Here is a 14,020-nt window from a genome sequence, read left to right on the forward strand (position 1 = left end):
ACACACAAATACATATGGAACAAATCTGCCAAGTTTATCATTAAACACCGTTTCAAGATCTCATTGACAGCGAATAATTAGGAGGACTGTCTGAGAATCAAAGAACAACTTGACACAAAAGTCTTATTTAAATATTCTCATTCCTAATACAGTCTAATGAAACATAGAGCTCTAACTAATATTAGTAATCCGCACTACTCTCCATCTTTTCCCATTAGCACACTGAACTTATTTAGAATTCATTATAATCCACAAGCCTTTTAGTACACTGGAATCAGTAATGATGACAAAATGAATATAACATTATACTTTATTACAGCCGACTTGATTTAATCTGGGGTTGCCGCCATATGAAAGTCCTCAGAAATACCCCTCTTGAAAACCACGGGTGTCAAAAGTCAGCGTGCACAGGTACCGAGTCAAAAAGCAATCCTTATTAACTGAAAGCTTGAGGAGGGGTCTTGCTGTTTCTTTGTGATTCAAATCCATTTAATCAAAGGTTTGTTTCTATATGCTGCCACTTAATAGTGTATATTACTGCATACAATGAGACTCCAATGAATTGCAATCCATCTAGTGCCCCCTTCCATTTTCTTCTGAAGGGAAAAAATAGCAGGATAAGAGCAGGAGAAGGCGAGACTAATAGTAGGGTATGGGAGAGTTGTTGACGTGCTTCCTGCATATTCAGAACAGCGTGCCTTTCAATGGTCGCGGATTCATACAATAACTAAGGCTTCTTTTTTCACCCTGTGGTATAATAAAGTCTAGATGAACAATAGGGAAACATGTTCACCACGCAGTCTAAAACATTGTGGGGCAATTACAGGCGCTCTGAATATTCCTGCTCAACATGACGCTGCTTACAGGTCCCTCGACTGTGCGCTCCTGCAGCGCGGCTCTTTTTACATTGTGCCTCTCATCTCACTGAAGTCAACTCAGGTCCTGGCCGCCGGAAGACGATGGTCGAGAAACGGCTCCTTGAACTCCAGCGGGTTTCATCTGAGACCCAGTGTGGCAGCGTGAGGCTTGGTGAACACTGGGTAACGAAGGTAAAGACTCTGCTGGCTGATGACCTGGCCTCAGGCAACAAAGTCCAAAATCACTACTGTACAGTATGTGCAAAAAACACATCTAAATGTCACCTTTTCACACTACATTATGCATTTGTATACAGTATATAGCCAGTGGAAGACTCCCGTCCCCTTATTTTAAAGTCATGAAAATGGTCTGCAAACAATTCTACACAATACTCTAATTAATGTTGTGCTACATAAACTTTAGGAGCATTAGGAGTTAAGAGTCTCATGTCACCAATAGAGATTATCTAGAATAGTATATACTGTAGTTCACCACTGGACTACAGTATATACTCTGTGACCCCTGGATGAACTTATGGAATCACTTGAGGCCTCTCAGCAGCTGGAACGCAACCCAGAGGCCGCATTAGGCAGTCAGGTCCTCTGGACGCAAACACAGGGACGGCCTTTGAGGGGGGGTCACAACTCGGGGCTAACGCACTCTCACGTTCCTCACTGGGTATAACAGAGTGATTAGAAGATTCGCCGTGCCATCTGATTACCACACGATAACAGGCTTCATTGATCCCAGGTGGGCAGAGGGTAAATGTTTATAGTGTAACGCTGCAGTGAAAGGTGGGCTAGAAGCGCGGCAGCCAAGGAGTGGAGCGGAGATCAGGGTGGAGGTTTAAGTTAATGTGGCAGTTACAAGGACTGTGCAAAGATGTGGGGATGATGTAATAAAATAAACAAGGCATAATGGAATACCGGCTTATTGGCATCAGTCTCAGTTAAAACATTAGAGTCCAGAGAGCAGGGGATGTGCAACAGTTGTCCTGTTCAGATGCCAAGATGGAATGAGGACGTAACAAATGGATACAGAACTCAGATCATCACTCATGCTAAACAAAATGGAAGAAAAATAGGAAATAAATGTGCCCAAATGATCTTTTGTTACAAGACAATCTGCTCTTAAGCATTACTCATACATGTCATGAGGGCAGGAAACCAGAACCCCCCCAACATCATTCTCCTGCTATTGAAAACGATGAAGTGGACAACAACAGTCTCCGGTGTTGTGCTCGCTCATTAAGTCCGCCCGGAGGTACGCCAATTGATCTGCAATTCATTCTCACAAGCGTTCAATCGATGGGGGGAGACGTGAAAAGCTCCGGGTTTTCATGACTACAGTCAAAGATTCCTGGAACGCTTTGTAACGGCGAATAATGATAATCTGCCTTGTTTGTGAGTCTGTACGGAGCGATCAATATGGTAAAAGAGAAGAAAGCCGCGCACCCTGAGAGGAAGCTCATTTGAATGAAGACAATAATGAGTTTTTCTGAGAGCTTCCAGGTAGATCGTTATATACAGAATATGTATAGCATGCTCCTCTTTGTGGGGAGTCTAAATCTCCTCACGTCAGGTTGGTTCTATTTAGTCGAATTAAACAATGAAGTAACCCACTAATTGACAATTCCCCGAGTAGCCTGTCACATAGACAAACACACAAACAACAGTGCTTCATTGCCCTAAGTACAGTATGTGACACCTAAGCGATCCATTATAGCTCATTTCATATTGATTGACAAAGTAGCAACATAAAGTGATTATAATTGATTCCAGATGAGGCTCAGCCTGCCATGCACAGATCTACCTCCTCTTGCTTTCTATCTCTCCATCTCACTTACTGCCTGGAATCTGAATAGGGAGCCTGGGTAATTAGGTCACGCTGTTAAATTTTTAATGATCTCTGAAATCATATTCATGCTCACAGTGTGTCAGGTACACGTACAGCCAGCCTGGAGTGATACATCACCATTCTATGACATGAACAGAAGGCCTTAGCTATTTAATTGTGTGACCTTTTCGACCGAGCGCCGGGTGAAGCCATGGGGAGAGAGAGGTATTTAGTGGGAAAATGAGTGATTGGGTATTGGTGGGATGTACAATGCACAAGCTCGTCATAATAAAACACACTCAGGCTTCCGCGTGTCGGTGTCGGTGTATGTGTGGGTACCTTCATGTTCGCCGAGGAGCGGTCTGATTGTGGTCCTCCGCAGTGCATTCGTATAAGGACGACAGCTTAGTCACGGTCAAGGTTAAGGGTGGAAGGTTATAAAGGTCTGATGGAGGGACAAATGCTGGGAACACAGCTCAGAGCTGTCCTATAATTTGGAATGACAGATAATCATCCTCTTTCTTTCTAACTGAACATGATAGGATGAAACTAAGACACTTTAACAGCAGGTGTGTAAAATGACTAGGCCTCACTATAACAACACGTGCAGTATGTTTTGGTATGCTACTATAAAACTGCATTAAACAGTGCAACATGGAGGAAGCCAATGTGGCGCATGCAGGAAGAGAGGGAGCCCCTTCTTCACCTCACACATGTAAAATCCTTCATTAGTGAGTGATTGTCTCATCCCGCACCAGCATGTGACAGTAATGTGGGCTTGATCCTCCATAATTACTGTTCCCATGGAAATGATTGCATCTTGAGTTTTCAAACTGACAACTCTATTTGGACACAAGTAATCCGCTTTCTTGGCTGCAGCTGATACCTGAGCATAATCTGCCCAGCCGAGCGGGAAGGGAATGGCAGCGTGCTCGCTCGCTCGCTCGCTCGCTCACTCGCAGCCGTGGCATCAAACACAAACACGGGTTGTCTCGTAGCTCAGCCAATCATGGTCTGGGGGTTTTTGGCCTTTCTTAATCATCGGGGGACTGTACGGCTAGATGGTAGCGGAGTGTCCTATGATTCACAGGTCACATTCTGTAAATAGCAGATACATACTGTACTGGATTGCAGGCCTTCAGATAAACTAAACTTTTGTGAAACGCTTTACTTAACCCCGTACGTTTAAAGCTTTCTACAACACAAACATACAGTATATGAAGTTTACCTGTTTATGTTCCGGCACCACTGAGCAGACACCCAGACCTGTCTATGCATAGCCATATTTGACACAACATGTTCTCACTCGTACTGAGGTGTGAGCGCTAAACAAGAGTGTGAGAATAATTTGCGGATATGGCGTCGGTGAAACGAAAAGACAAAGACCATGAAGAAAAAAACCAACAGAGCTTAGCAAAGAGCAAATTAATAGAAATGGCACCTTAAAAGAGACTTAACAACTTGGTGCTTTCCATTCATTAGCGTGCCCTGCCGTTAATACATCATTGTGTGAGAGGCATGAAGGACAGGCAGTGACGGGATTACAGCTCCTTCTAATAGCACGTTGCCCAAATTAAAATTCACAGGGAGACGATGCATTAGGGGAAAAAAGAGCGCACTGAAGCAGTCGCGTGATGGAGTTTAAGAAGAAGGAGCGGAGGATGCTGGGGAGGAGGGGGGGATAAATAACAGAGTGTAAAATGAATCCAATAAACAGCCGGAGTCTAGAAGGCCATTAGGCGACGCAGCCGACATGACAAGGCAATGATGCTGGGTAAACACTTGCTGTTTATTCATTTAAATATTGCTCAGCTGGCTGAAGTAATCATGATGAACAACCACTGCCACAGCACAAGATTAAGCAGCCAATAACACGCGGTGATATAAAAACTATTTGGTGTAGCTCATTTACGACGGGGAAATACCATTTGACACAGGCTAGCGTCGCTACGCTTGGCAGTCAGAAGCATCGCTGATTTCATTTTCAGCTGCAGATTCCTCGGAATCAGGAGGGACTAACGCGACGAGCTCTTCACAGCATGTTTGTGCATTTATCTATTTGCCATTCCACGGGAGGTGTGATTGTCATGTTTGCGAAATCCCCCCGTTCGTTAATAAGGATAAGTGTCTCCTTATGAGCCTGAGGCACACAGGTAAGCTCCCCCACAGCATCCTACATGTTTCAGGAGCCAAAAGCAAATTAGTGAAGAGACGCTGTCACTGTGTGAATATTGTCTGTTTACTAGATGTCGCAGCCGATCACAGTTTTAGGCCACCCTAAGTGTGACACGCTATAAAAAACCTGAATTGCTGAAGTCAAAGGTGAAGGAAAATGTGACTGACTTCAGAACAGTTTCCGCAGATATTCAGAGCGAGACGCTAAGTGTCTCAGGAGGGACGAAACCCCTGAACTTCTACAACACTGGAGAAAAACAGAGACGCGAGTCTACAGTATACGCAGCTGTGGCTCCTACAAACACACGCACACGCACACACACACACACACACACACACACACACACACACACACACACACACACACACACACACACACACACACACACAGAGGCAACGTTCTAGAGAGAGTTGTGCATTGTAACTTTATGATGTGATGTCTCGGGGCATGCAAGGTCACTAATAAGAATGTGTTTATGCAGAGAGTGCGAGTGTCTTTGACTTCTCTCTTCCCTCTCTCCCTCTTCTCTCAGTTTTTAATTATTTAGAGGTTTTGAGGGGGGAAAAAGAGAGAAATAAGTAGTCAAGCTTTTGGACATTCCTGATGCTATGCTGCACTTTCCCTCTGAAACATCATGCATATTTAAAGTTAATAAAGCATATTCCTTACCTTTTATCCTGGCATCTTAATGCAAGGCATGGAGCGAGAGGAAACTATGTGACTGTGTGTGTGTGTGTGTGTGTGTGTGTGTGTGTGTGTGTGTGTGTGTGTGTGTGTGTGTGTGTGTGTGTGTGCGCGCACGCGTACGTTCAATCAGTTGTCTACGTTCCTCTCTAAGCTAACTCTGAGACAGACAAATTCATGATCACCACAGATATTACTGTAGATTCCCTGCAGTATTCATGACCTTGGACTGTTGGACACAAATACAGACAAATCTTTTTTTGTCAGTGTCAGCAAAGAGTCAACAGGCTGTAGAAAGTAAAAACACTGTCCTTACTTTCAATAATTCACATAAATTGATTTGTTTTTTCTAAAAATGAATTGTCAATAGTTTTGCCAATTACCTCATCTATGAATTATGAAGCCATATTATGTTTTATATTTTTTCTTATTGCAAATGTCAGGAAACAGTTTTGATGAAAGCATGAGTGTTTTGTGTGGGTTAGCGCTTGAGCAGGTAATGTGCGTGTCTGCTGTGTAGGACGAGGCGTCTTCAGTGAACAAAAGGCTGCCGGATGGAGAGTTTGGAGGGAAGTCTTGACTGGGGATCCTCATAAATCACCAGCCCAGCTACTGGATTCTGACAAGCCTGTACAGCTTTATCTTGGGCTGCTGTTTGCTCCCGTGCCCACCTGCCTGTTCGTCTATCCTCTCTTCAGAAAGCCCTCCTCCTGCTTTCTCCGTCTGCTTTCCCTCCGCTTTACTTGGTTCCTATCGCTTCTGTTGTCCACGCTCCCTATTTGTGTAACCATCTCTGTCTCTCTTCTCCTCCCCTCATCCTGACCCCCTCTGATTTCTCTACAGTAGGTTTGGTCTTCTCAAGGCCTTGCCCAGCCTAGGGCCTCCCAAAGACCCTCTTTTCCTCCTCTGTCTACTTAATTGATTCTGCTGGGGAAAAAAAGAAGAAATATACACCTAATAAGTTATTTATGTCGCCCTTTGATATGTGCGATATTTAAGAAGGGTTAATATGTATAGGGTTACTCCTCAGGGGTGAGCTGTGTAAAAATTTCATGGAATACTGACCAATAAGAGCAGATAAAATGAAATAAAATCAAAGTTGGAAGTTGGGGCACATGCCTTTCTCCCCGGGATGTTGCTGTGTTCGCATACCAAAACCTAAACCGGGGAATGTAATCAGCTTTTCAGGAATTTATTTTTCCTTTAAAATCCCAACTCCGACTCCACAGACCACTTGAGAGAACTCTGCTGTTCTTCAGAAGGACACTGTAAAGTTGGAGAAAGGCAATGCTAAAAGTGAAAATCTCCATATGTTTGCACATGCCATATGCAATATGCCATATTTCCTGAAGCATGTGCAGGCACTGTGTAGTGTGTGCAAACGCCCACGTACATGTATGTACATATGTGGGTGCTGACAGAGGAGGGGGGGATCCAGAAGCTGGTGCATCGAGGATTGTGGGGCTGTGGTCCCAGCATATTCATAAATCAGGCCTTTCAGGGAGCTGTCAGAGGCTCCATAATGAGGGTCATTACTCAGGCAGGGTGTCAAAGCTACTATCACAGGGACCCGTCCCTTGAAATCACACTTACTCTGCTCCTTGTTAAATAAACAGTGCAGTATACAAAATGGCAAACAAGCTGAGGGTCAATCTGATGCAGTGCGGGGCCAGGCAGGCCTCCAGAGTAATTTACCCTCTGGGAATACCTCTCGGCTGGGGAGATGGATTATAGAAGGCCCTCGAAAAAGATTAATGGAAATGAAAACACAGAAAGGAGCAAAAGAAACGAAAAAAATGAATTCTAGGGATAGAGTGGACAGATGAGGAATTTGGAGGATGAATGCAATGATGGACTGACAGGCGGATGAAAGCGTACACACACAAAGGAGGAAGTGCTACTGCCACCGTCAGGAAAACAGTTAACAAAATGATCCGATTTCCTTTCTTTGCACAAAGCAGAAATCTGACCATACAGAAATTTAAGCTTAAGCCAAAATCCACTTTTGTCAGAGCCTGTTTTTGCTGACATGAAGAAGTGGCACCTATCTTTGGTCTGGTGCTCGCAGTGCTGATGTAACGGCACAGTAATAACAGAGTCTGAATCTCTGTTATCAAATATTCATTCTTTTATTGCCTTGCTAATATCTAACACACAGCTTTATTCATTTGGGCTGGTGGAAGTGGTGTGGGTAATGGCAGATCAGAGAGTTGAGATAAAGAAGACGGACGTCTGAATTGTCTGTGTAGTGTGAAAGTAGATTCTCGACGGGATACAACTACTTTCGTGTCTTCTGGCAGACCTAGTCTTTATTTTAACTTCATTATTGTTAATTATTCACATTGTACTTCAGATGTCATGTTGTCATGTATCTTTATACTCCGCGTAATCATTAGGTGGTAATTTTACTCGTGTCAAAATACACTCATCTGGATTCACCGGTAAAAGAGCAATGAGCAGTTGTTAATATTTATACCTTTAATCTTGGTTTGTAATATAGTACATCAGGTCTGCACACGCACACCAGGCGCAGAGCTCTGCACAACTTAAGTAAGCAATATTAGAACCCAGTCGCATTTAAAATAACCATTTACAGACTCAAATCTTCTTTAATCTGCTTCACTAAAACAGACGTAAATTATCAATAGTGTTTAATATTGCGGTGACTTCCTTCTGCTATACAAGAACAGTGTGCGGCGTCGCATGGGGTCTGTTCAAGGACAAATTATTGAATACATCCTACAGTAGTGCGGATGTGCCCTCTCCTCTGTTCTCCGCGCTAACCAAACAGCTAGGAGTGCTGCTTTTTTTTCCCAACCACTGATTTTCAGCTCACCTACCTGAAGGCAAAAAGATTAATCTTTTACATCTGTGAGTTTTAGACAGGCACTCATGCTGTGCTAGACACCGCTAAAGCAGTCAGCCCTTACGCAATGCCAATTAATGCTTTTGTCATGTCGTTGGCGGGGGTGCTGCTGCTGTGAGTTTGTCGGGGTACTTTTAAGGCACGGTTGCCACTGTAATTTGTGGCCATCTGCTTCGGCACCGAACTTGGGGCGTTGCTGTGAGGACAACAGTCGCCGTGTGATGATGCGTTGTGCGTAGAGTGCACGCGGCTGCCATGTCTTGGGGACACGCAGGGAACATATGTTGTCTTGGAGCCCCGGGGCTGACATTGAAGATGAGGGAAGACAGTACTTCAAGGCAAATGTTTTCCCTGAAGTGAGGCTGCCACAGCCTATACAGCAGAGAGTATTGACAAGTCTCCCGTGGACCACCGAACGTTGAGATTTACACACAAACGTAAAAGGAGGCTAACAAAGAGCTCGCTACCCACTGAGAGTCCCCAGACTGCGCGCAGAGTGGGACATATGCCCCGACCAAAATTGGATCATTTCATCAGATTAGCCTGGAGGAGATGCATAATCACACATTACTCTACACGCACCTGCAGCTGTGCTTGTAGCTGTAGCTGGATCCTGTGGTAGCAGTGCTGAGCTCAGCTTGTAAGGCCAGAGAAACAGCAAAGACTACACAAAGACCCAACACAAACTGCTATACTTGTGTTTAATTGCTGCGACTCTACTCTCTAATATAACAAATTCTACTTCATTGTCTTCCACTCAAAATCTTTCTTAAAGCTCTGAATATATCCTCAAAAACAACTTTATCTTCAGAATAAATCCATTGGCCACATGCTCAGTCTTACTGTAAATTTTTTGTGATGTTTAAAGTCTTTCCTAAATGGATAGAGCGCTGGAAAAGCTGCACCTCAGACTACACACAATGCTTTGGGACGCAATGATTATCATTAGAAAACAAAATTCTTAAAATTCAGCATATTCTGATGCAAGAAACAGAAAAGTTCACCGCCGACTTTTCAAATCACTGCAGGAATTGAACAGAACCCTTTAAGTTCCGCACAAGGCGCAGCCTATTCCTCAGTGAGTTCGACCTAAAACGCTTCACGCTCAAATGTAGGGCCTGCACCTTGATGGCTGGCTGAGAGCGACACGATAATTTACCCAGCTTAATATCGCTGAGGTGTTTGTATGTGTGCGGAGCGACGGCCTTCATTAGGGCCTCGCTAGCGAAGGGCCTAAGTGTCTCACTCCCTGCTCCCTCTCAGCTGCATTCAGGCCCATGATGAATGGCTTTAGAGATGGACTGCTGCCGAGGGAGAGTGCCTGACGGGCCCGAGCAAAGCCTTGGATGATGAATAATGACTCTGTAGCCGTTTCCCCACAGGAAGCCCTCCGACTCCAGCCTGCTCCTCTACAAAGGAAATCCGGTTGACAAGCTCCCCTTAACCAGGGACAGAACACTATCATGGCTAGGTGTGGCTGGGGATTGCTCTCAGATAGTGCAAGACATCACCTGCTTGAGACAGGATTCATCATCTCATCAAAGCCTCTGCAGCATGTGAACTAGACACCTTTACTTTGCCAACTGAAGCAAGTGAGGAGTGGGACCCTCCTTTATTTCTGAATGAGGAAGAACTTGGACAAAAAAGGCAAAACTGCCTGTAAAGACTTCTGAGAAGCAGCGGGCAAAAAATGGAACGGGGAAGATGAAGAAGAGACAGACAAAGACAGAAAGTAGAAAAAAAGCAAAGAGCACATTTGCAAATTAACTTTGACTGCTCAACAAGGAGCGTGTGTTGACAGGGGAGAGAGATGATCTGATTTACTGACACAGGGAAAGGATAGAAAGACAGCAAGCAGAGGCACGCGAGACAAAACAAATTCAATCATCTTTTCCATCAAGAGGAAAACCTTAGCCTCTTCACCACAAAAGACCCCCCTGGCTTAAATCAATTGCAAACAAACCCGATTCCGCAACGAGGCACAGGGGGAATAAACAGTAGCTTTCAATTTAATTCAGGCCTGCGCCCTGGGAGAGGAAAACTTTCATCCATCACTTTCATGTGCCCCACAAGGCAGCCGTAACTCTGAGCGCGCGGCGGGATCGGTGACAGCGGGAACGGTAAATACGTTGCGACGAGTAACTCCGCTGACAGAGTCAGCGTGTTTACAGCGGTACGCACTCACTGAACGCCAATACGTACGCGTCATGATCCAGACTCACGCTGCCTCTCAGCTGGAGATTAATGATCCACATAATCCGTCTGTCGCTCCTAAATTATGAAAGACAGACAGGTAGTGTATTTCTGCCAGGTGACAATAACAATATGCATGACGGTGTAGCCTTGGCTCTTTTTTTTAATGAAACCTTGTGGCTGCAAATTGGACATGCCTAATTGTGAGCATCAAAAGGTTTTTGCAACCTGTGACTCGTGCCTTCGTTTGTAGGTACTGGTTGCTAACAAGAGGAACCCACGTGGCATTACAGTAAATGGACTTGCATTGTAAAACTGATTTTGAACTGTGTTTTGTTCCTGTGCAACAGAAGCCAGGCGCTCCTGCCTCACGTTGGCTCCCTACACCTGCCTCGCCGCTCGCACACTGAGCCCCAAACTAATTCTCTCCTGAGCCGCAGAGGCAGCTCGGCAGAATGCTATCTCCAGCCCTGTCTCCATGCATTGTGTCTGAATGAGTAGGTGGTCTATGCAGCGCCCGTATCTGCCTGGCTGAGAGTTTGGGCATTAATCTGCCCTGACTGATGATGAGCATTAGCATATAGCACGCAGCCAGAGAAATGTGTGTGCAAGTGGTCCGACGTGCGCGAGAGCGGAGCGGGAGTGTGCTTAAATATGCGACCGGTGTTAACGCGCACGCAATATGGACGCGCGTGTGAACGTTTGCACCGTCAACTTGTGTCTGCGTGCGGATGCGTGTGTATGAGTGGAACTTCTATCCCGCCTTCATGACTCGCTGCGACCACTTCCTGTCATTAAGACACTCAGGCTTCGTTTCCTTCCTTCAAAAATATTCTCAGTAGTTTTTTGTCAATCTAGTAATAATTCAATTTAGCAGGACCGGCCGGGTAGGGACTGCCATTAGTTTCGAGGAGCTGATTTAAGATTGATGACTTGTGTCCCTTGGGAGTTGATTCCTCATCTTTTTGGTGGGGTTTGAGGGGAGGTGAGGGGGAGAGCCCACGGGTGGCCGGGGCTCTTCAGCTGCACCAGGCGTGGGAGTCGTCTAGCGAATTAAGGCTCCGAATTGATTTCCTCCAAATTTGAGCTGACTAATGTGACAAGTGGCAGCTGTGAGCGCCTCACCGCCGCGGCCTCGGCTGTCTCCTCCGGGCTCCTCACCGTGACACCATGCCGATGCAGGCGACGCAGGAAAAAAGCTGCACTGCTGTTAATGCTCGCAGGAACACACATGCAAGGACACGCACGCACACACGCGCACGCACACACACACACGGTAGCAGGTTCTCGTGGCCACATCTCACGGAGACAGACAAAGTCATGCAGAGGCGGTGCGAAAAACACGCACACACACAGCCGAGTGCGTACACATTTCCACGCGCGCGCAAACACCCCCACTCCGCCCTGTGACACAGTGTTGTGCGGAGCTGCTCACCCATCAAACTCAAGTCAGTGACACAAATTACAGCCGAGGACCGGATGAGGGGAGCGTTGCTTGGCCCTGACACACAGCTGCACCCACACAGCTGCAGCACTGACACACACACACACACACACACACACACACACGCACACACACACACACAGACTACGCCACTGACAAGGAACAGGTCAACATGATGACACTGGTGAATAATTCAAGAGAAAACTCAGAGTGAAAGAGAGCGCGTAGTGAACAGAAAGAATTGAGAGCGATAGTTGATATATACAGTAAATAAAAGAGTGGAGAGAAGGCATGGCTCTGAATGCATACTGTACATACTGTATTCCTTTATAAATCATACACCTTGTCACAGACCTGTATACCATGGCGAGAATGTTTTATTCAGTGGTTGCCACTAAGGTAAAGACCCATTAAACCATGACTCCAGTAATGTTTCCTGTTTTAGATCATCATTTGTATTACAAATGTTCTTGATTCAAAAAGCGTGGGGAAACTCACTGAAGGCAAACTCTATTTTAACCCTGCTGAAAACTAATAGGCGGCTGATGTATTTGTTGGTTCTCGTCTCAACAGTCTGCGAGTCGCTAGAAGTCTGTCGCAGCCCGTGTGGCAGGTTACAGACAGCTCAGAGGTACAATAAGCAAAAGGTGTCTTATTTTTTTAGAAACCAAAAAAAAAAAAGAAAAGAAAGTGCAGCTCTTGACGAGTCAATGTAGGAATTGGTTTCACGCATGAATGCAGCCTTTAAGACAAAGGCACCTCAGGAGATAATTACAGTGTCAAGCATACCCTGCCAAGTGCCTGACGATTGCCCAATATTTAGCTTTAATTAAATCAAAGCAGAAATGTAATTTCTCCTGAGTGAACTCTACACAAGACTAGATTCCCAGAAACGCACAACATGGCTGACTAATGCGTTTCCTTTGCGCCTGTCACGCTGCCTATCATGTGCTATGGCCCCGAACCCTCGGCGTCCTGGAGGTAAACTAACCCGCTGCTCACTCCCTGGAGGAAGAATGAAATAATAATAAGGCATCTCGCCGTGACATACGCATGCCGCTCTGTTTACATGTGTGGAAACCAGCCGCAAATTAGCCGTAAACAATCGGAAATTGTGTCTGGAAGTGTTTGAGTGTGATAATGAGGGGGAATAGTGCTGAGAGGCCAAGGACTGTTACGTGACTGGTGCTGTGTTTTCAGCTAAAGTAGTTTCCTTTGTTCAGAGTCTTAAAGCTCCCAACACCTGCTTAGTAAAGTGTGTTAGTACAGTATGTGACTTTCTTCTACTGCTTTAACGGGAGCTGCTTTGTCATTGTGAAGCCTGAACAATGTGCCTACATGCTGGGGTAGCTTTTTATTAAAAGCCTAATAAAAAGAAAAATATTTTATAATACTGTATTTTTACATCAACATTTAAATATTAATACAGAAGTGGAGGTGCAGTATAGGCACTAATATCACAAGCTGGAATGGAGGAAGAAGGAATAACTGTCACAATGGGAGCTTGCTGTATGTCAGTCATAATGATCAATAACTGTGATAAAGTTAAGCTGTGATTCTATCGAGTCAAGCTGTGATTTGTGTTTCTCATAAAATGTTATGCACGCATGCAGCTCCGCGGTGGAGCCAGTTTTCATTAGCCTGTGCTGCAAGTGTATGTTCCTCTCACCTAGGCCAGGGAATTAAAAGCAGCCTCTTTCTGTTTGGACTGCGGTATGGAGCCCGTGGATGGCAAAAGGTCAACACGAAATTAATATGGGCATTAATATTCCTAATGCAAACTCACAAAGCTCTGAGTGTCAAAGTTTTGACTCAGATCTTTTAAGTTTAATAAGACTCTGTGTGTGATCTGTACTCGACACAGGCAAAAGTTCATTACTCGGGCTCAAGTAAATGTACATACGCAAGCATACAAGTGTAATATATGCATCCACATATAGTAATACAGTACACATTAAATATG

General features: G+C 45.0%; 1 protein-coding gene across 1 annotated transcript in view; it reads right to left on the minus strand.

Annotated features, from left to right (window-relative positions):
- Positions 1-292: 292 nt before the first annotated feature.
- The window catches only part of mdfic (MyoD family inhibitor domain containing), a 60,812-nt gene continuing 47,084 nt past the window's right edge, over positions 293-14,020 (minus strand). Inside the window, exon 5 of the mRNA XM_041072420.2 lies at positions 293-1,073. Coding sequence (XP_040928354.1) covers positions 931-1,073 — 143 coding nt within the window. The 3' untranslated portion in view covers positions 293-930. The remainder of the gene's footprint in view (positions 1,074-14,020) is intronic.

Source organism: Betta splendens, chromosome 9, assembly GCF_900634795.4.
Source record: "Betta splendens chromosome 9, fBetSpl5.4, whole genome shotgun sequence".
Classification (NCBI taxonomy): domain Eukaryota; kingdom Metazoa; phylum Chordata; class Actinopteri; order Anabantiformes; family Osphronemidae; genus Betta; species Betta splendens.